General features: G+C 36.7%; 1 protein-coding gene across 3 annotated transcripts in view; it reads left to right on the top strand.

Annotated features, from left to right (window-relative positions):
• LOC116088821 (solute carrier organic anion transporter family member 6A1-like) overlaps window positions 1–22,881 on the top strand; it is a 77,030-nt gene that overhangs the window by 50,060 nt on the left and 4,089 nt on the right. For 2 of the 3 annotated variants that reach the window (XM_031368534.1, XM_031368533.1), the window contains 3 exons: window positions 6,270–6,334; window positions 8,459–8,596; window positions 19,979–20,141. In XM_031368534.1, coding sequence (XP_031224394.1) covers window positions 6,270–6,334; window positions 8,459–8,596; window positions 19,979–20,118 — 343 coding nt within the window. In that variant the 3' untranslated portion in view covers window positions 20,119–20,141. Of the gene's footprint in view, window positions 1–3,510; window positions 3,797–6,269; window positions 6,335–8,458; window positions 8,597–19,978; window positions 20,142–22,881 lie in introns of those variants that run through there. The other variant, XM_031368535.1, reaches the window with a different exon arrangement.

Here is a 22,881-nt window from a genome sequence, read left to right as displayed (position 1 = left end):
TCTCTCTCTCTCTCTCTCTCTCTCTCTCTCTCCCTCTTTTTTTCTGACTCACAAACAGACACATATGAGTAAATTATTAGTAAAAATATGACTTCATTTAAATTAATGTGACATATCCAAGAAAATGTACTCACCAGAGAAGCAAAGGAAAGAAGAGAGAGAGAGAGAGAGAGAGAGAGAGAGAGAGAGAGAGAGAAGAGAGAGATTCTTGCAATGTGACTTTGAGTTTTCTCATTTTTATTGGTTACTAAAATGAATAAAACATAGCATGCCTCCAAACACATACATTTTCATAACTTTTGAGATAAACAAACCAGATAAATTTGAAATAATGTCTGTAAAAGTTGAAGTTATACTGGAATTTCGGTTACTATGTTCACAATGACATTTATGAGGAACAACAAGCAGATGTGGTATAACTGCTAATCAATACTGAGTAATGAAGCTGGAACATGAGAAGTTCAAGGCCAGTCTGTGATATTTAGTTATTCTTTGTTCAAAAGAAAACAAGAAGAAAATCTCAGAATTTACAGATGTTATGAATTTTCTGCATATAATTCTACCCAGAATATGAGGACCCTACATGGCTATGAATGTTGTGAGATCAGCACTGAATAAAAGTAGATTAGGCCAAGTTGGTCTGGAACTGATGCTGTAGAAGACAAGGAAAATCTCCAGGATGTCCCTGATATAAGAAATTTCAAAATTTCATAGATGAATAATGTTCAGAAAATGAACATATTATCTCTGGAAGCATGACATTTCATGAAAACTCAGAATCCTATGGAAGGCAGTTGAAGTTCATTTAAAGTAGGAGTGCTTCAGAAGTTGGTTTATTGTCATACAGAGCAACTAAGTGTGGTTTTCCCACATTTAATAGAAGAGAATATTTTGATTTTGAAGCTTGAAAGTGGCTCAAATGGCTTATCAAATGATGTAGACACAAGTTATAACTCCAAAACAAAAGTCAGCTGCCAGTCGGAGATTTACAAACAAAAGGGGCATGCAGTGCATATTACAGAGGTCTTAATAAATATATTAATAATGAATCTGCAGGTCCTAGGAAAACAACAGTAACACAAAACAAGTAGAAGAATTGGAGGCTGGACCTGTAGTGTTGTTTGGAGAGTACTTACTGAGTATTCACAAAACCACAAAGTCTTGTGCTTAGTCTCCAGCATTACATGAACAAGGTTGATGATGGAGGATCAAGAGTTCAAAGCCAGTCTTGGGAAAAAAGGGACTTTGTTGCCATCCTAGGAAATCTGAGACTGCCTATAAAAAATTAAATCACCAATAAAGAGACAAGATATTGAGAAAGAGCAAAAGCAAACAATGGAGGAAGGAAGAAAAGAGAAATATAGGAAAGAATGAAACATAGAAAACAATGATCAGAGATGAAATTAATGAAATGGAGACAAAAACACAACAATGCAAAAGATCAGTGTAATACAGTTGGTTTAAAATCACATAGATAAGACTGATGACCTTATATAGAAAGTAACAAAATCATGAGAAAATGTACATGCTAAGTAAGAGATGAAAAGTCAATATTACAAACAAACACCATGACACAGGATCATAGAGGGATACTGAACACTCATAACCTGAGGAAGTAGAGACAGAGGAAACTGATGCATTACAATTTACATATTATTCATAATAATTAGCCAGAAATATTTGAAAGTATCTAGATAAACTAGGGATATGTAAAGATAGTCCCTTAAAATAAAATGAAACAGCGATCCTCAACAATAGTCCATTTCAAGCCAATTTCATTCACAAGATACAAGGAAGATTGTATATATATGAATATATAAACATAGTACCAGAACAGAGTTAAATATAAGATAGTGATTGTCCATTAGATTAAGAAAATTTTAGTAGCATAATTCAACATTCTTTATTCAAAAAGTCCTGGAAAATATAGAAATAGAGAACCTTAACTGGCATAACCACATATTATAACCCAATCCCAACATTGGGCTGAAGAATTTATTAGATAATTTTCTTTACAATTTAAAATGAAGCAAGAGTTTCAACTCTGCCATTCTTTAATGCAAGGCTTGAAATCTGAACCAGAAGAAATCTTGTTCATGAAAACATGAGGAAGAAATAATGGGTATGAAAAAGAAAAGAAATATCATAATATACAGATGATCTGATCCTATCTACATGCATACCTATCTTTCCATAACCTAGAAATTCTGGACAGAATGATCACGAGTTCAAGCCAGTCTGGTTTACATAGCAATGGACCCTCATTATTTTATTTAAATACTAATAGCAAAGCAGTAATATGTAGTTGATATAAAAATATTCTGAGTTTGCATAGTATTAATGAGTGAAATGTATATCAAGAAAACTATCTCATTTAGAGTAGCCTCAAAATTAGCGAAACATCAAAGAGTATACCTAAACAAGGATGTGCAATGCTTCTGCAATGAGACTATTAAAAAGAAAAGTAATTACATTGTGAGACAGAAAATAAAACATTTTGATGGCATCCCAGACAATGTCTTTGTGAAAAGGGATCCAATAGCTCAGTAACCAAGAGAAATTGTTGACAAGTATGATTTCATCATATTAACAAAATTCTGCACAGTAAAGTAAATGGTTAGTGGAGAGAGGAAGAAATTTCTCCAGATTGGAAGAAAACCATTTCCAATTAAACATCTGGCAGAGGGTTGATACTCAGAATATAAGAAGAAATGAGAAAAATAAATCATGGATAACTCATTCAACAAATTGGAATATATGACAAACATATTTTACAGAACAAATATAAATATACAATAAATACAAAAGATATCTGATCCAAATACAAAAGTGTCAACCAGCTTTAATTGTAAATTAAATGCAAACTAGAAACCCATTAAGATTCTGTTACTCCAGTATAAAGGATACATTTAAGAAAAACAAATAATAAAGTCTTGTGAGGGTGAAAGATGTCTCATGAGTTGATAGAAAAATTTTTTATATGCACCATGGAAATCAATGTGGATGTGTCTAACATGGATTATAAAAAGAATTACTACATGACTAATTCACAACACTGCAGGGTTATATGAGGTGTCAAGGCACGAAATAGTGACAGCACCTGCATACCACAGTCACTGAAGTAGTATTTACACCAGGCCAAAATGGAAAATCAAGATGTGGTACACACATCGGAGGAATATTTGACCATAAGAAAGACTGAAATTATGCCATGTGCTGAAAAGTTAATGGAACTGAAGATCAACTCATTGAATGAATAACACATTGGAATGGCAAATGTAGCTGTCTTTTCCTAATTTGTGGGTTCTTCATTCTTCCACCCTTCTCCATACCATTTTTCCAACCTTTCAGTCCCCTTACATGAAGTATGAGGGGAAAAATGGCTAGAAGCCATAGGGAATGATGTGATTCTTGCCTACTTTGTGCTGATTAGGGTTCTTGAATTATTTGAGGAAAACTTGATCTTAGCCATCAGGATATCTAATTTCTTGTTCTCCTTTCTTCTTTGAGGATGACTACTTAACAAACTGTGACTACCTACTACCAACAACAAACAACAAACAGCCACCAAACCACCCATCTTTTGCGCCCCTAGCTTTTTTATAACCTCTAAAGTCACCAGAATTTCAAACATCATCCAGTCACAGAAACTATCTGCGGCTTGCAAAATCAAGCCCCTGCTAGAGCATGAGACAAATCGCAGTCAGCTGCTGTGAAGCAGCTCCATATCCCCACACCTGCTAGAGCATGAGACAAATCACAGTCAGCTGCTGTGAAGCAGCTCCATATTCCCACACCTGTGACTAAGTGAAAAATATTTTCATCTGATATTTCTGTGATTTTTTACAAAAACCAAAACTACAGGCAAGTATTGCATGTAACTCATATGTGAAAATAATTTCTTTTAAGTCATGAACTTTCATAAATGACTTGGAGGCAATAAAGGAAACCAACTAGAGTAAGTTAGAGTAGACAGAAAGTAAAGTACTTCATCTACTCAGAAGCCATTCGTTTGTACAACTGGCATATACAGTGAAAAGCAAAGCGACTGCAAGGCATGGTAGTGTGTCCCTATAAACAGACCACTTGAGAGGCAGAAAAGTCGATATCTGAGAGCTAAAAACCAACCTGGTCTACATAGTGATTTTCAGGGCAGCCAGCGCTACACTTTTTTAAAACACAATTCCTATACAAATAATAATTATTTGTAAGAAAGAAAAAATAGAAAGGAAGAAATTTTAAATAGGAATATATCGCCAACTACACCTCAATGAACATAGTTTGCAGTTCACAGAGTGAGGTAATTCAGAGGCACGTAGACTTAATTAGTTACATAAATATTGGAAGCATTACGAGGTAATTAGGGTGATAGCGTTTAATGGATTTTGAGAAGGAAGGGAGAAAGGAGCAGGAGGTAAATGTGAGTAAACGAGGCCAGGTGTATGTGTAGGCAGGAAGGTTTCTGCGCTACTTTTGCCTCATTTTGTTTTTCCCTTCTAAGGATTCATTCATTATATATTTAAAATCCTAAACACTAAAGACATGAATCATGAAACTATTAATTAGGAATAGTAACTGAGTTTTAAAACTGAGGCATTTTAGGATGCTGTTGAAAATTCTAGTACAAGGAAATAAATAGTGACGGGACATTATAAGGTACTGATTTAAAATACAGCTCAGCGTTATTTTTTTCACCAACAAATACTTTAATTAGTCAATAAGAAATACAGTGGAGAGAAAGGGTTAGAAGTGAACAAGCTGGAAGATGAAGAACACCAAGAGAAACCTCCAGAGTCAATTAACCTGGGCCCACGAGAGCTTACAGAGGCTGAACCACTTACAAAAGAGCATGCAGGCTTTGAACTTTGGGCGTCTAACCTTGTAACAAATGCACAGCTTGGTCTTCAGGAGCATCCCCTAACAACTGGAGTCGAGGCAGTCTCTGACTGCATTGCAAGCCATGGGAACACCTTCCCCTAACTTAACAACCTAATTGGACCTTACTGAAAGAGTATGCACATAGGCTTACTGAGAATGGATTTTCCAGAGTAGGATGGTACCTGAGGGCGGGGTTCTTCTTCTATGAGGCTTAAATGAAGTAGTCACAGGGGGAGGGATTTGTAAGCATGGGACTGGGAGGAGAGGAAGGATGAGAGGGTGCTGTGATAGGGGTGTAAATTAAATAAATGCATTTTTAAAAATATGCTGTTTATAAAAAGAAATACAGACAACTTCCTTTTTATTATTCAACACTTTTCGTTATAAATGCATAGAATAAATTTTAGGTTTTTCAAAAAATACCATTTATTCCCTTCTTGCTGAACTTTTATTCTTCCCAACAAGCCTCTTCTATCTTTAAGGATATCTTTCTGTGTGTCTTGTGCAATTAAATTTGTTTGCAGCATGGGGGTGAGTGTCTCCTTATTTAAATGATGTACAGTTATTTTCATACATTTTAATTTGGAGTAGTGAATATAGTAAGGATAACAAATGAAAGAGGGGAAACTCAGAAACTAGGATCAATTGAGTAAATTTGAATAAAGTTGCACCCAAATGTAGGCTGGCTGTGAGGAATGCCTTGCATTGTGTGGTATGCAGCCACCATCCTCTGCAGTGAATGAGAGTGAGAGGAACCCTTGTAAGGAAGACCACCTTCTATGGATCTCAGTCACTCCAAGTGACCATGCAGAGAAGCCTGAAGGTAAAGAGTGGACATACACGCTCTCCTGCATTCAAAGTGCCATTTAGGTAGAACCCAATCCAAAGTCAGAATGTGAAGTGTAGACTTACCGGTATAATATATGGTGTACAGAATCCACCAGAAAGAGCAAACTAGAAAAATGCAGAGTGGACTTAACAACGCTCAAATGGACTCCAGGCAATACCAGACCAGACAGAAGGAAGAAAGTAAACAGAAGTAGAAAGAGCTGAGTTGTTTCAGGAAAAGGTGGCTCAGGCATATTTAATCCACAGTGGTCTTTCTCTTGGGAAAAATTAAGGTAAATTCTTTATGTGTGGCTTGCTCAATTAGATGTGTTTGCATCAGCGTGAGTGTCTCCTTATTTAAACAAGGTAAAGTTATTTGGGATTTTATGTGTAAGGTTAAATAAGGGGGGAAATTGATAAGTATACATTATGTTCATAGACCAAATGGAACTTTTGTCAACCAGCTAAATATTTGTGTATAAATTAAGTATAATATATACATTTAAAAACATAAACCTAGCATGTGTCACTCATAGGTAATAGTCATTGCTATTTGATTTCAGAAGTGTACCTGTCAATTTCAGTTCACTTGGCATGGGTGTGACCTACACAATGTTGAAATTTACTGGTATGTAATTTCAGCTACATTTAATATAACAAATTGTTCATTTTTAATATGTAAATTTGCATCAATATTTTCATGTAAAAGTAAACAATAATTTAAAATGATACAAAAATGACTATGAAAAGATGACTCTGAAATAATTAGGACCCAATTAAATACAGAGAGAAATTAGAAAAAATAAAAGCCACCCAGATAAAGAAAATATGGATCCATCATATTGTGTTATCCAGAGCCTTACATTAGGAGCTGAAGTATCTTCATCGCACACAAGTTGGACTGATAGATTAGTCCAACATCCATATGTTCAAACATCCATATGTTCAAATTAATTTCATACTTCTTCTTGTCAGCAGGGAGATTTCTGGGTTGTTTTCTCTGTGTCCGGTAACCAAAGTGTGCGGTGTCTTCAGTAATCGGGTCTTCTCATCCAGTTGTGGTGGTACTATGATTAGTGATATTAGACTGTTTAGTTTCCGATGCTTCTAGAGCCTCCCTGACCAATAAACAACACAAAAAAATTGTGTCTGACACTAATATTTTCATTTAATATTTTGCTTTGCTTTTCATTTCATTTCAATTTTTATTAATGTAGGGTACCTCCGTTCAAACTCTGAAATTATTCTTACAACATGACCCTGCTATACCATTTCTTGGCATATAAGCAAAGGACTTGATGTCTTATTATATAGATAATAGCATATTCATGCTCATTGATTTTATACTGCATTACAGCTAGGGATTGAGGCAACTTATATGGTCATCAGCTGATGAATGGGCCACAATAATGCATATATATACATATACACATATATATGTGTATATATATATATATATATATATATATATACATGACTTATCAGTAAAGAAAATGTGGCATTGAAATATTTCCAGGCAAGTGATAACCAAAAAAAGTTATAAAGAGTGATGTGATCCATGTCCAACAATATAATTCCAAATACTCCTTTTCATATGAGGATCCTAGCTTCTGATCATTTGTAGGTTTAATCCAAAATATATGTTGAAACTAAAAATGGATCATTGCTTGATAAGATGCAGTTGGGAAGGAGGGATGGCATAATACATGGAGAGATAAAAGTAGAGAGGGAGATTTTAAGGAACAGAAGCATTCCAGCAAGGAGTGAGATAATTGAGCAGCAGAAAGAAGGGCCAGGGAAGTCTTAGAGAAAAATGAAGTCTTTACGAAGAAGTTACATGGGCAACAATGATCTTGCAGTATGAGTAAAAGTATATAAAAGGGAATGATAAAACTCATGTGATGTGAAACCACAGAGGGAAATACTGGGTGCTGTGGTTTTTAGAGAATGGGAATGAAATGAACATAAGAAGCAATAATGGAAGGGTAAATCAAAACTTAGAATAACAGATGATCTATAAAATCTCTTTTTATAGATGTCTTTTTGTAGATTTCTATTGATGTCTTTTATTTAAGCTAACTTTAAGTTATTTAAGTTTATTTAAGTTAGCTTAAATAAAAGACATCAATAGAAATCTGTTTTAATTTAGTTGATAGCAGAACATTGAACTAAAAGTTGTGTGTGTGTGTGTGTGTGTGTGCACATGTGTACATGCTTGTGTACTTATATACAGGTTAGTGCCAAATACAGATTCACACACCCACTGGAGAATCATAGAATATATATAGAATATATTCCCTCCGGGTAAGAGAAAGATTCTATTGAAAGATGGACAAGAGAATGCAATCACTTAATAGTATGAAGTCATTTTTGGTCACTAAACTTCTAGTTATATCCTTAAAGATAGTGGGAGTCACAAACTCATGTAGTTTAGTTACTTTGTTCTAAATATTTCTACCAAATATTACCCCAAAATTCTAAACATACTTTAGGATATCTAGTAAAAAAAAAATCCACTATGAACAGAATTCTAAAATCATTACAAACCAGTAATATTAGAATACATGCAAGAACCAGGATATTGATTCCCGGGGTTATTGAGCAAATTGATAAAAGTCTATTATAGATTTTAAATAGTGTGTTTAGAGGTCCTGTGTGTGTATGTGTGTGTGTATGCATGTGTGTGTGTGTTGAGAAGAAATTATTCAAACTTTTTTCATGAAAAACTTAATAATCATTGGCTCTTTTACAGCATCAGTCCCTGAACCATTCTTGTTTTCACTGGCATCAACTATAGCTTGTATATACTGGGACACTAATAGATGTGGAGTCAAAGGACGTTGTTGGATTTATGATAAGAAAACACTTGTCCTCGAATTTATGGGAATATGTAAGTGGTATGAATCGTATCAATTTAAGTAAATAAAGTCGTTTTTTAATTTTCAATTGTTTATACCAATGTAATAATAGCTATTAATAAGTACTTTGATAATTAAAGACTTATATAATTGTGTAGGAAGTATTTCATACACATGAACTACATAATCCATGGAAATATTTGCATTGTGATGTTTTATGTATGCTAGTGCTTGTGTCATACTTTAAGAAAGGGTAACTAGTATAATTTTAGTTTGCTCACTCATATACATTTATACAGTCAAATTAGGGTTTTCCTTATGAGTTTTTGTTTAGGTTTACAGTATTAAATATTAGATAAGTTTGATGAAAACTTTGACAGTTGTGCAGTGGCTTGAATAGGTATCACCCCCTATGTGTTTGACTGCTTGGCTTATAAGGAGTGACACTATTAGGCTGTATGGCTTTTTGGAGTAGGCATGGCCCTTCTGGAGAAAGTTTGTTACTGTGGCAGCAGACTGGAGGCTTCCTAAACTCAGTCCATGTATGCCTAGCATAGCACGCATTCACCCGCTGCCCACAGATCAAAATGTAGCTGCCTTGCCATAAACATATCTGCCTGCAGGCTAACATGCTTTTTGCCATCAAATAATTGACTAAGCCTCTAATAGAGTAAGCAAGCTCCAATTAAATGTTTCCTTTTGTAGGAGTTTCTGTGGTCAGGGTGTCTCTTCTCAGCAATAAAATCCTAAGAGAACAAAGTCCCTCTAACACGGACTAGAGTATTGCTCTGACAACCCCAACCATGCTTTCGTTGGGAGAAATGTGGATTTAGGAGTTTATGTTAAGAAAGCAGTGGAATAGCTGGGCAGTGGTAGCGCACGCCTTTAATCCCAGCACTTGGGAGTCAGAGGCAGGTGGATTTCTGAGTTCGAGGCCAGCCAAGTCTACAGAGTGAGTTCCAGGACAGCCAGGGATACACGCAGAAATCCTGTCTTGAATAAAAAAGAAAAAAGAAAAAGAGGAAAAACAAGAAAACAGTGGAATGAATTTTTTAAAATTGGTTATTTTATTTATTTACATTTCAAATGTTATTCCCCTTCTCAATTTACTCTCCACAAATCCCCTAACCCCTCATCCTGCTTCTATGAGGGTGCTTCCCCCACACATACTCCTGCCTCAGCTCCCTAGCATTCCCCTATGCTGGGTCATCGAGCCTCCACAGGACCAAGGAGCTCCCCTCCAACTGATGCCACATAAAGCCATCCTCTGCTAAATATCCAGCTGGAGCAATGTGTACTCTTCGGTTGGTGGTTTAGTCCCTAGGAACTTTGGATGGTCTGGTTGGTTGATATTATTGTCTTCCTATTGGGTTAAAAAAATCCCTCCATCTCCTTCAGTCCTTGCCCTAACTTCTCCATTGGGGTCCCTGTGCTCAGTCAGTCCAATGGTTGGTTGTATGCACCTACTTCTGTAATGGTCAGGATCTTGCAGAGCTTCTCAAGGGTACAATTATACTAAGCTCCTGTTAGCAAGTGCCTCTTGGCATGAGCAATAGTGTCTGTGTTTGGCATTTTCAGATGGGATGGATACCTAGGTAGAGCAGTCTGTGGATGGCCTTTCCTTCAGTCTCTGCTCCACTCTTTGTTCCTGCCTTTCTTTTGGCAGGAGGAATTCTGTATTAATATTTTTGAGGTGGGAAAATATCACCATCTCTCAATGAGAGGGCTGTGCTTACCCACTGGATAGTGTCTCTACAGGTTTTATCTCCCCTTTGGTTGTTATTTCTGCTAATGTTCTCCTTGTTGGGTCCAGGAAGCCTCTTAGGCCCCTGACTTCTCAGACTTTCTAGTGGCTACCCCCAGTTTCCCATCCCCTGCTATACACCTCATTTCAAATTCCTTATCCTCTGTACTTCTCCTCCATCAGAACCAGTACTCCTCCATTATCGGAACCAGCCACTCTTTTCCCTCCCCTTCCTCTCTCTCTCTCTCTCTCTCTCTCTCTCTCTCTCTCTCTCTCTCTCTCTCTCTCTCTCTCTTTCTCTCTCTCTCTCTCATCCCTCTCTTCCTCTACTTCCAGAGATTATTTTCTTCCACATTATGAGTAAGACTGAAGCAGCCACACTTTGGTTTTCCTTCTTCATGGGTTTCATATGGTCTATGAGTTGTATTATGGTTATTCTGAGATATTAATTTTTGGCTAATATCCACCTATTAGTCAGTATATCACCATGTGTGTTCTTTTGTGACTGCATTACCTCACTCAGAAAGATATTTTCAAGTTCCATTCATTCACCTAAAAATCTCATGAAGTCATTGTTTTTAGTAGCTGAGTAGTACTCCATCTTGTAAATGTACCATATTTTCTGTATCCTTTCCTCTGTTGAAGGACATATGGGTTCTTTCCAGCTTCTGACTATTATAAATTAGGCTGCTAAGAACATAGTGGAGCATGTGGCCTTGTTATATGTTATAATATACATTATATGTTATATGTTATATATCTTTTGAGTATATGCTCAGGAGTGGTATAGCTAGGTACTCAGGCAATACGTCCAATTTTCTGAGAAACCTCCAGACTGATCTCCAGAGTGGTTGTAACAGCTTGCAGTCCCACCAGCAATGGAGAAATGTTCCTCTTTCTCCAGATCCATGCCAGCATGTTCTCTTATCTGAGTGTTTGATCTTAGCTACTCTGACTGATGTGACTGGAATCACAGGGTTGTTTAGGTTTGCAGTTCTCTAAAGGATGTTGAAAATTTCTTTAAGTGCTTCTCAGCCATTTGATATTTCTCAGTTGAGAATCCTCTGTTTAGCTCTGTACCACATTATTAATTGGATTATTTTGAGGTGATCAAAGGGATACAAATTGGAAAGGAGGAAGTGAAGATATCACTATTTGTGGATGATATGATAGTATACATAAGTGACTCCCCAAAAAATTCATGAGAAAATGCCTATAGCTGATAAACTACTTCAGTATAGTGGCTGAATACAAAATTAACTCACCTAAATCAGTAGCCTATACTCAAATGATAAACAGGTTGAGAAAGAAATTAGGGAAATGACATCCTTCACAATAGTCACAAATAATATAAAATATCTTGGAGTGAGTGTAATCAAGCAAGTAAAATACCTGTATGTCAAGAACTTCAAGTCTCTGAAGAATGAAATCATGGAAGACCTCAGAAGATGGAGAGATCTCCCATGCTCATAGATTGGCAGGATTAACATAGTATTAATGGCCATCCTATGAAAAGCAATCTACAGATTCAGTGAAATCCCCATCAAAATTCCAACTCAATTCTTCATAGAGATAGGAAGCACAATTCTCCAATTTATCTGGAATAACAAAAAATCCAGAATAGCAAAAAAGTTCTCAACAATAACAGAACTACTGGGGAAATCACCATCCCTGACTTCAAGCTATACTACTCAGAAATAGTGATTAAAAACTGCATCATATTGGTACAGTGACAGGCAAGCATGTCAATGGAATAGAATTGAAGACCCAGAAATGAACCTACACACCTATGGTCACCTGATGTTTTTGACAAAGAAGCCAAAACAACCCATTGAAAAAAAAAGACAGCATTTTTCAACAAATGGTGCTGGTCAACCTGGTGGAAAGCATGTAGAAGAATGCAAATTGATCCATTCTTACTCTCTTGTACAAAGCTCAAGTCCAAGTGGATCAAGGACCTCCACATAAATCCAAATACGCTGAATCTAACAGAAAAGAAAGTGGGAAAGAACGCCAGACACATTGGCACAGGGGAAAATTTCCTGAACAGAAAACCAATGGCTCATGATTTAAGATCAACAATTCACAAATGTGACCTCATAAAATTGAAAAGCTTCTATAAGGCAAAGGACACTCTCAATAGGACAAAGCTGCAACCAACAGGTTGGGAAAAGGTCTTTACCAACCCTACATTTGGTAGAGGGCTAATATCCAATATATACAAATAATTCAAGAAGTTAGTCTCCAGAGAACCAAGTAACCCTATTTTTAAAAGTGGAATGTTTTCTTTAAAATGGCACTTAATAGGCCATGCTAATAGGAACAGAGAAGACCGTGTTGCTGAGGTTGATTTGAACTGTAGGTGCTGGGATCAAGATGTTCAGAATGGAGCTCATATTTGAAAGTGCTTTCTACGAGTCTCAAATATGTGCATTTAAACGTTGCATGGATTTTGCAGGTTCCTTCATACTATGAGGATGGGACCCTTATATTTCACACTAGGAGGATGTCATAGATCTTGGTGGCCAGGGATGGATTGATACAGACTGGATATTTATGCATTAGAAGCTTGATTGTATTGACCTTGGTGATGAGTATAGAAATTCCTGAAGGCCTTTGCTCATTATTCTGATGTACAACTATTCACTCCTATTTAGTCACACTAATCTCATTAGTGAGTGCTTACTGGGCCACACTTAGGCTTTGTTCTTCCAAACATGTGGTTTTACTCTTTTCTAATCAGGCTATAAACATAGAAAATCTTTCAGTTCTGTTGGCTTTTGTTCCACTGAAATTCTGAATTAAAACAAGACAGTGGGGGCACACGGTGGGGGGCATGCCTGCCTGTTGCAGCAAAAGCAGAGGCCTGCTGCTGAGACCTGGGTCTCTCTTTCTCCCAGGTGCTGACCTGTTGCTGCATGGCATGTTAGTTAAAAAGGAGGCAATGTATAAATGAGATATTTTATTGTAGGAGAGAAAAAATATGCTGGTCAATTAGAGAGAAAAAATGGAGAGGAAGGAGAGAGAGAGAAAGGAGAGGACGATAGCAAGAGAGGAACAAAGAGCAAGAGAAGAGAGAGAGCAAAGAGAGAGAGAGCAGAAAGGAGACAAAGAGCAAGAGAGCAAGAGAGTGAGAGAGAGGGGAAGAGTAAGAGAGTAAGGGAGAGTAAGGGAGAGAGAAGGAGGCAATCCACCTCCCTTACTGTATGGGGTGTGGCATGTCTGGCTTGTGTTCAGATAACTGGGGGTAGGGTCCAGCTAGAATGCTGGGATCTTGGGGCATCATCTGCCTGATAGAACACACATCTCCTGCAGGGGCAGCTGTGAGGGGTTGTGACTGAAACAGGAACCAAAGACCCAGGAGTTATGGCCAAGCTTCTTCTACCCTCTGCAAGCAGAAATTGCCCACAGGGGTCCAGGGCTCAAAGCCAAATACTCGACTGAGCTTAAGTTACCTGAGCAGACCACTGCCCAACACTGCCCCACACCTGCCCCTCTCCTATACCCACAGCCTGCCTGCCTTCCCAGAGGTCTGCTGTAACCAAGGACACAGGTGAGGCCTCTGCCCCAATTTCTGCTCTAGCTGGGGCCACCACAGAGCCCAGTGGACACCAGACCTATCCACTCTGCTGGAGCCACATCTTCCTTCTGGTCTGCAACTTCACCTGTGGCAGATCAGGTGCTCCTGCCCCTCTTCTACAACCCACATCCTGTATATTTCCCAGGAGGTCTGCCATAACCAGAGACACAGGAGGCCTACTCTAACCAGGGATATAGGAGATGACCCCTAACCGAAGACAGCACTGCCTGCCACCCAGAGGCATGGACAAGTTTCAGGGACAGGTTTCAGGGACAGAAACAGGGAAAGGTTTCAGTCAGAGACACCCAGGCCAGATAATATCGATAACCACATGGGGAGAGGCAAGCCTAAGGACAGAAGCAACAGCAGACAATATAATTTGGCATCATCAGAAACCAGTTCTCCCACCAGAGCAAGCCATGGATTCACTAACACATTTGCAAAGCAAGATTCTGGCCTAAAAATCCATCTTATAAAGATGATAGAGGACTTCAATGAGGATATAACTCACTTAAAGAAATATATGAAAACACAGGCAAAAAAGTAGGAGTCCTTAAAAATGAAACAAATAAATGCCTTAAAGAAATACAGTAAAACATAATCAAACATGAAGGAATTGAACAAAATGGTCCAAGACCTAATAATGGAAATAGAAACAATAAAGAAATCACAAATGGAAACAACTCTACTCATGGAAAATCTAAAAAAGAGAACAGAAACTACAGATGCAAGCATCACCAACAGAATACAAGAGATAGAAGAGAGAATCTTAGGCATAGAAGATATCACAGAAGATATTGACACATTATTCAAAGAAAATACAAAGCATAAAAAGCTCCTAACTGAGAACATCCAGGAAATTCAAGACACAATGAAAGACCAAATTTAAGAATATTAGGAATAGAAGAGAGTGAAGATTCCCAGAACCAGAGAGTATCTTCAATAAAATCATAGAAGAAAACTTTCCTAACCTAAAGAAAGAGATGGCTGTAAAAGTCCAGGAAGCCTACAGAACAGCAAATAGATCAGACCAGAAAAGAAAATCTTCCCACCACATAATCAAAACAGTAAATGCACAGAACAAGGAAAGAATATTAAAAGCTGCAAGGGAAAAGATCAAGTAACGTATGAAGTTAGATCTATGAGAATTGCATCTGACTTCTCAATGGAGACTCTAAAAGCGAGAAGATCCTAGACAGATGTCTTACAGACCCTAATACACCAAAGACACCAGCACAGATAACTATTCTCAGCAAAACTCTCAATCACCACAGACGGAGAAAACAAAATATTCCATGACAAATGCAAGTTTAAACAATATCTTTCTACAAATCCATCTCTATATAGCATACTAAAAGAAAACCTCTAATACAAATAGGGTAGCTACACCCAAGAAATCATAAGAAATTAATCATCTCACAATGAACACAAAAGAAGAGAATCAAATAAAAATAATTCCACCTCCAACTACAAAAATAACTGGAACTAACAATCACTGGTCTTTAATGTCTCTCAACATCAATGGACTCAATTCCCCAATAAAATGACATAGGCTAATAGGCTGGATACATTAACAGGATCCAACATTTTGCTGCATACAAGACATAAATCTCAGTGACAAGGACAGATACTACCTCAGAGTAAAGGTTTAGAAGAAAGTTTTCCAAGCAAATGGTCCCGAAGAAAAAGGCAAACCCATCAATGTAATCCACTATGCAAACAAACTCAAAGGAAAAAAATCACATGATCATCTTATTAGATACTGATAAAGACTTTGACAAAATTCAATACCCCTTCATGTTAAAAGTCTTGAAGAAATCAGTAATTCAAGACACATACCTAAACATAATAAAAGCAATATACAGCAAACTAACAGTCAATATCAAATTAAATGGAGCTTGGAGCACTCCCACTAAAATCACGAACAAGACAAGGCTGCCCTCTCTCTCCATATTTATTCAACATAGTACTTGAAGTTCTAATTAGAGCAGTTATACAACAAAAGAGATCAAGAGGATACAAATTGGAAAAGCAGAAGTGAAGAAATCACCTATTGCAGATAATATGATAGTATACATAAGAGACTCCAAACACTCCTACAATTAATAAACTCCTACACTTGATCTTCAGCAAAATGGCTGGATATAAAATTAATCAATCAATCAATAGCCTTCCTTTATACAAAGGATAAACAGGCAGAGAAAGAAATTAGGAAAACCATATACCCTTCAAAGTAGTCAAAAATAACAAAATATCTTGGTGTAATTATAATCAAGCAAGTGAAAGATCTTATGACAATAACTTCAAGTCCCTGAAATAAGAAATTGAAGAAGGCTTCAGAAGATAGAAAGGTTTCCCATGATCATGAAACAGTAGGATTAACATAGTAAAAATGACCATCTTACGAAAAGCAATCCATAGATTCATTGCAATCCCCATCATAATTCCAACTCACTTCTTCATAGACATGGAAAGAGAAATTCTCAAATAAATATGGAATAACAAAAAAAAATCAGGATAATGAAAACAATTCTCAACAAGAAAAGAACTTCTGAGGGAATCACCATCCCTGACCTCAAGCTGTACTTCAGAACAATAGTAATAAAAACCACATGGTACTGCTACAGAAACAGATTGATCAATGGAATAGATTTGAAGACCCACATACCTATGGACACTTAACTTTTGACAATGAAACCACAACCATACAGTGGAAAAAAGAATGCAACTTCAAAATGGTACTGGTCTAACTGGTACTCTTATATTAGAAGAATGCAAATTGATCCATATTTACCATCTTGTACAAAGCTCAAGTCCAAGTAGATCAAGGACCTCCACATAAAACCAGATACACTAAATCTAATACAAAAGAAAATGGGAAATAGTCTTAAACTCATTGGCACAGAGAAAAAAATTTAAGAGAACATGAATGGCTTTGGCTCTAAAATTGACAATTGACAAATTGGACCACATGAAACTAAAAAGCTTCTGTAAGGCAAAGGACACTGTAAATAAGACAAAATGACAACACACAGATTGGGAAAACATCATCAGTAACCCGACACCTGATCATGTGCTAATATCTAAAGTACCCAAAGAACTCAAGAAGTTAGACTCCAGAAAACCAAAAACCCCACTTAAAACATGGGCTACAGAGCTAAAGAGAGAATTCTCTACTGATGGATCTCAAGTGGCTGAAAGAAACAATCAAATCATTAGTCATGACCCTGAGATTCCACCATACACCAATCAGAATAGTTAAGATTTAAAAACTCAAGTGACAACACATTCTGGCAAAGATATGATGAAAAAGGAACAATGCTCTATTGCTGAGGGGACAGCCAACTGGTACAGCCACTTTGGGAAATCAATCTGCCACTTCCTCAGAAAACTGGACATAGTTTTACCTGGAGACCCATGTATACCAATCTTGTGTGTATATCCAGCTATGCTCTTTCATATCCCAATGTTCATAGCAGCCAATGTTAATTTGCAATAGCTGGGAGCTGGAAACAACCCAGATATCCCTCAAACAAAGAATGGATACAGAAAATGTGGCTAATTTACACCATGAAATACTACTCAGCTATTAAAAGCAAGGACATCATGAATTTTGTGAGCAAATGGAATTAGAAAATTTCATCCTGAAGGAAGTAACCAGACCCAAAAGGATATACATGGTATGTACTCACTGACAAGTGGACATTAGCCAAAATGTTCAGAATAACCATGACACAAGTCACAGGCTGTATGAAACTTAACAAAAAGGAAAACCCAAGTGTGGATACTTCAATCCCACTTAAAAGGGGAAACAAAATAATTGTGGGAGATAGAGGGAGGTAGAAAACTGGGTAGGAGAGGAAGGGGAAGGAGAAAAAGAAGTGCAGGATAAGGAATGGTGAGAGACAGGAAGGATGCCCAGAGGGCCAGGAGAATGAATTAAAATATACAGCAGTGCAACATGGGGGCACAGGAGAACCTCTAGAAAGTCCCAGATATCAGAGAGGTGAGAGGCTCCTAAGACCCAGTGGGGATGACCTTAACTGAAATGCCTAACAGTGATGAGATGGAACAGGAAGAGACCACCTCCAATACACAGACACGATCCCCATTTGAGAAATGACACTACCCATCCATCTTCAAAATTCTTGACCCAGAATCGTTACTGTCTAAGGAAAATGCAAGGACCAAAATGGAGTAGAGATTGAAAGAGACCATCTAGTGACTGGCCTAAATTGGGATCCATCCCATGGGCAGGCACTAAATCTCAACACTATTACTGATGCCATGTTGTACTTGCAAATAGGAGCCTAGCATGGCTGTCCTCTGATGTCCTCTACCAGCAGCTGACTGAGACAGACACAGATACTTAGAGCCAACCGTTGGTCAGGGACCCCATGGAAGAGTTAGGGGAAGGACTGAAGGAGCCGAAGCTGATTGCAACCCCCATAGGAAGAACAACAGTATCAACTAACCCAGATCCCTCAGAGCTTCCAGAAGCTAAGCTGCCAACCAAAGAACATATATGGTCTGAACTGTGGCCCTAACTACATATGTAGAAGGGGATTGCCTTATCTGGCCTCAGTGGAAATGGGTGCATGTAACCTTGTAGAAACTTGATGCCCCAGAGAAGGGGCATGATAGTGGGATGAGGTTGGAGTGGGTGGGTGCCTGGTGGGGAAGCACCCTCTCAGAAACAAAGGGGAGGGTGTAGGGGATGAAGAACTCATAGAGGGTGGACCAGGAAGGGGGGCAATATTTGGAATGTAAATATATAAAATAATTTTTTAAAAAATAGCTAGGACACAGCATATACAGAATGTTCTAGTAAATAGAATGTTAGAAAACAGAAATATTTCATGCTGTATTTACAGAAACACATTTAAAAGGACTAATCATCTACTCAATTTATTTGTGGTATTAGTTTGCTTTGTTTATATACTGCTACATAGAATACAATGACATTTCCTATGGTTAAAAACACAAAAACAAACAAGCAACTACAAAACAGGCAGTGCTGTCCACTGCATATCATTACTGTTTGGTTGCTTGAATATGGCTCACTCAATAGCAAGCACATTTCTTTACGCTCTGTTCTGTGCATATACAGTCTTTATAGGACTACAACAGAATGCTCTGTTCTCAAACAGATCCTTCTCGTGTGAAAGTATGCTTTTCCACCCCTTGCTCCCATCTGTTGTGGAAAATATACTCCATGTCACTGTCGTGAAGTTCTCCCTTCCTTTGGATGTTAAGTTTTGCTTCTTTAGTTATTAAACATGGAGAAATGTAGGGTGTTGTCAGCATATTTTCCACTGAGGTCAGATACATTTTTTACTAGCACACCACTCTTCTTGAGCTACCTGGTTTATTTTTCATAATTTATCATTTTCTCTCAAAATTTGTGCCTCCAAATGTTCATTTCAGTCATTTACGACGTACAATTTTCATGGTAATATTGCTTGTCTATCACAGGTAACTATGTCTTTGAGATTATATTTCTTAGGACAGATGACATAGTCCATAAATGAAAAAGAATTAATAATATTTCTTGTCTTTGAAGTGACTGTATTAGATAAATGGAATTGATTTACTGCAATATTTTGATTCTAAAGGGTGTTTCATTTGTGGAGTTTAATTATTTTTATGTAATACTTATAATTTTTAAAAAATTATGACAAATAAAATTATAAAACAATTATAATAATTTTATGTGTGCTAAAAGTGATCAGTATTGCAATTATGTTACATAAACCTTTTAGCAAGTTGCAGTTCCAATTTATAATTAAAATTTGAAAATATAATTTATTTATATTAATATAATTTATGTACTTGCAATTTAGCATAGTTTATGAATTTATTAAACATTACATGTGGGAGCTATATGGTAAGTGAGAAAAATTTTGTAAGCATGTTAAAATATATAGTTTGACATAAGTGTAATATTAATTTTGTTCTGTAAATGAGGAATTAATTAACACCTTCTGAAATAAATAATATCTTTCCTTTAGGTAAATCTCATTTTTCATTAAAACCTTTTGTTAAATATGAAATAGTTACACTCCAACTATTATTTTGTTTTAATTTCAGGGGTTACTTTTGAATTAATTACAGTCTTGTTGAACATTTATGCAATTCAAGTATATGATTTTGTGGTAAAAGGAGAAATCACTGAGAGCAAAACCAAACTTGTAAAAGTTGAAAAAGAAATAAAAGAAAGAAAAGCTTAATTTCTAAATGATTTCTTCAACGGGTAAGAATCGTCTGCTTTCCCTTCGTCAATGGAGTATCATATTAATAATCTTAAAACAATGATATTGAATAGTTATATATCCTCCCACAATTTTTATCATGAGCATGACAATATAATCTGTGTTAAGATTAATGAAGATAATGAAATGTACACTTTTGTGAATTCTTGAATAACTAGTGTAGATAATTTTTTTTCTGGAAATAGATTTTTTCATGGAATATATACTGGTTAGTGTCCCTCCCCTCCTCGTCTTAGTTTTTCCCACACCCCTTCAGCTCCAGATGTCTCTCATTATAAAAGACGTCTAGCATATAAAAAGCAAATATGTCAAAGTAAAATATAAAAAGATATAAGAAAACCCTGAGTATGATCTTGTTGGACATCATTGAGAGAGGGGTCTTGAGCCTGAGGAGGGTTGATGCCCCAATATAGGGGAATGCCAGTGCTGGAAGGCAGGAGTGGTTGGATGGTTTGGGGAGCACCCTCATAGAGGCAGGGGAGGGGGGATAGCATAGGGGGTTTTCAGAGGGGAGTCCTGGAAATAGGATAACATTTGAAATGTAAATAGAGAAAATATCCAACAAAATGAAAAAAATTAAAAAAAAAAAAGAAAACCCTTCAAATTTCATGAACTCTTCAAAATTCATGAATTTTAAAGGTGTTTTTATTTATGTACTTTATGTGTATAAGTACTTTGTCTGCTTGTACATCTGCATATCAGAGGGAAGCATCAGAAAATTATAAACTATCACATGGGTGTTGGGAATTGAACTCAGGACTTTCAGAAGAGCAATGAGTGTTCTAAACCACATCTCTCCAGCACCCTATGATGTCATTTCTTTTTCCATTTATTTTTTTTTAATTTTCATTATTTTTAATTTTTTTTAAATTCAAGTTATTGCTCCCCTCCCGGTCTGCCCTCCCACATTTCTCATCCCATTCCTCCTCCTCACTTTCTCCATGATTTTTTTTTAATAGATGGGTAATATTCCATTGTGTAAAGTTAACACATTTTCTTTATCCCTCCTTCAGTTGAAAAATACATAGGTTGTTTCCAGTTTCTGGCTATTATAAAGAAAGTTGTGATAAATATGGCTGAATAAGTTTCCATGTGGTAGGATGACACATCCTTGGGGGGTCTATGCTCAAGGTTGTATAGTTGGATCTTGAGGTATATTGATTTCCAACTTTCAAAGAAACTGACATATTGGTTTCCATAACGGTTGGACAGGTTTGTGCTCCTGCCGGCAATGGAGGAGTGTTTCCCTTATTCTACATCATTTCCAGCATGACCTGTCACTTGTGTTATTGATCTTAGCCATTCTGACAGTTTTTACAATGGAATATCAAAGTCATTTTGATTTGCAGTTCTTTAATGGCCAAAGATGGTGAATATTTCTTTAAGTGTTTCCCAGCCATTGGAGTTTCCTCTATAAAGAGTTCTCAGTTTATATCTGTATTTCATAAGTTCATTTGGTTTTTGATAGTTCTACAATTACTTATACATTTTGAATATTATTCCTCTATAGGATATAAGTTTGTAAAAGTCTTTTTTTCCATCCTATAGGCTTTTATCCTACTGATCGTGTCCTTTGCTTTTCTTAAGATTTCAGTTTCATGAGATCCTATTCATTAACCGTTGATCTTAGCTAACCCAGGTTATCTGTGTTCCCATCAGAATGTCTTCACTTGTGCCAATGATTTCAAGACTATTCCTGACTTCCCTTCTTCATTTATGAGGTGCAGTATGGATGGTCTTACGTTTTAAATTCAATGTCTTTCATCCGTATTGGAGTTGAGTTTTGTGCAGGGTGACTAATGTGGATCTATTTGTATACTTCTATATGCAGACATCCAGTTTGGGCAGCGCTATCTGTTGAAGATGTTCTCTTCTTTCTAGTGTGTGTTTCTTGCTCCTTTATTAAAAAGTGGGTTTTATAAAAGTGTGAATTTATGCCGGTGCCTTCAGTTTCATTCCACCGAGCAGCTTTTCTGTTTTTATTCATTTGGTTTTCATTCCTAAGGATCTGTAGTGCAAGTCAAAATTGTGATGTCTCCAGCAGTTCTTTAAATCTTTTGCTATACAGTTGTGTATGTTACAGATAGATAGATAGATAGATAGATAGATAGATAGAGATAGATAGATAGATAGAGAGAGAGATAGAGATAGATAGATAGATAGATAGATGAGAGAGATAGATAGATAGAGAGAGAGAGAGATAGATAGATAGATAGATAGATAGATAGATGAGAGAGAGAGAGAGAGATAGATAGATAGATAGATAGAGAGAGAGATAGAGAGATAGATAGATAGATAGATAGAGAGAGAGATAGATAGATAGAGAGAGAGAGGAGATGATAGATAGATAGATAGATAGAGAGAGAGAGAGAGAGAGAGAGAGAGAGAGAGATAGATAGATAGATAGATAGATAGAGATAGATAGATAGATAGATAGATAGATAGATAGATAGATAGATAGATAGATAGATAGGGAGGAGGGAGGGAGAGATGGGGAGAGGGAGAAAGTTTGTTTGTGAATCTGAAAATTGTCATTCAACGTCTGTGTTGGAATTTTATGCATATTGCATGAATCTGTAGATTGCTTTTAGTAGGATGGCCACTTTAATTTCTGGATTCTACTTATTCATGAGCGTGGGAGATCTTTTAATTTTCTGATATCTTCTTCAAAGACTTTAGACTTTTATCAAGAAAGTCTTTTATTTGCAAGTTTAGAATTAC

This window comes from Mastomys coucha, unplaced genomic scaffold (assembly GCF_008632895.1).
Source record: "Mastomys coucha isolate ucsf_1 unplaced genomic scaffold, UCSF_Mcou_1 pScaffold14, whole genome shotgun sequence".
In the NCBI taxonomy this organism is placed as follows: Eukaryota; Metazoa; Chordata; class Mammalia; order Rodentia; family Muridae; genus Mastomys; species Mastomys coucha.
This window is presented reverse-complemented; position numbering and strand designations above follow the sequence as displayed.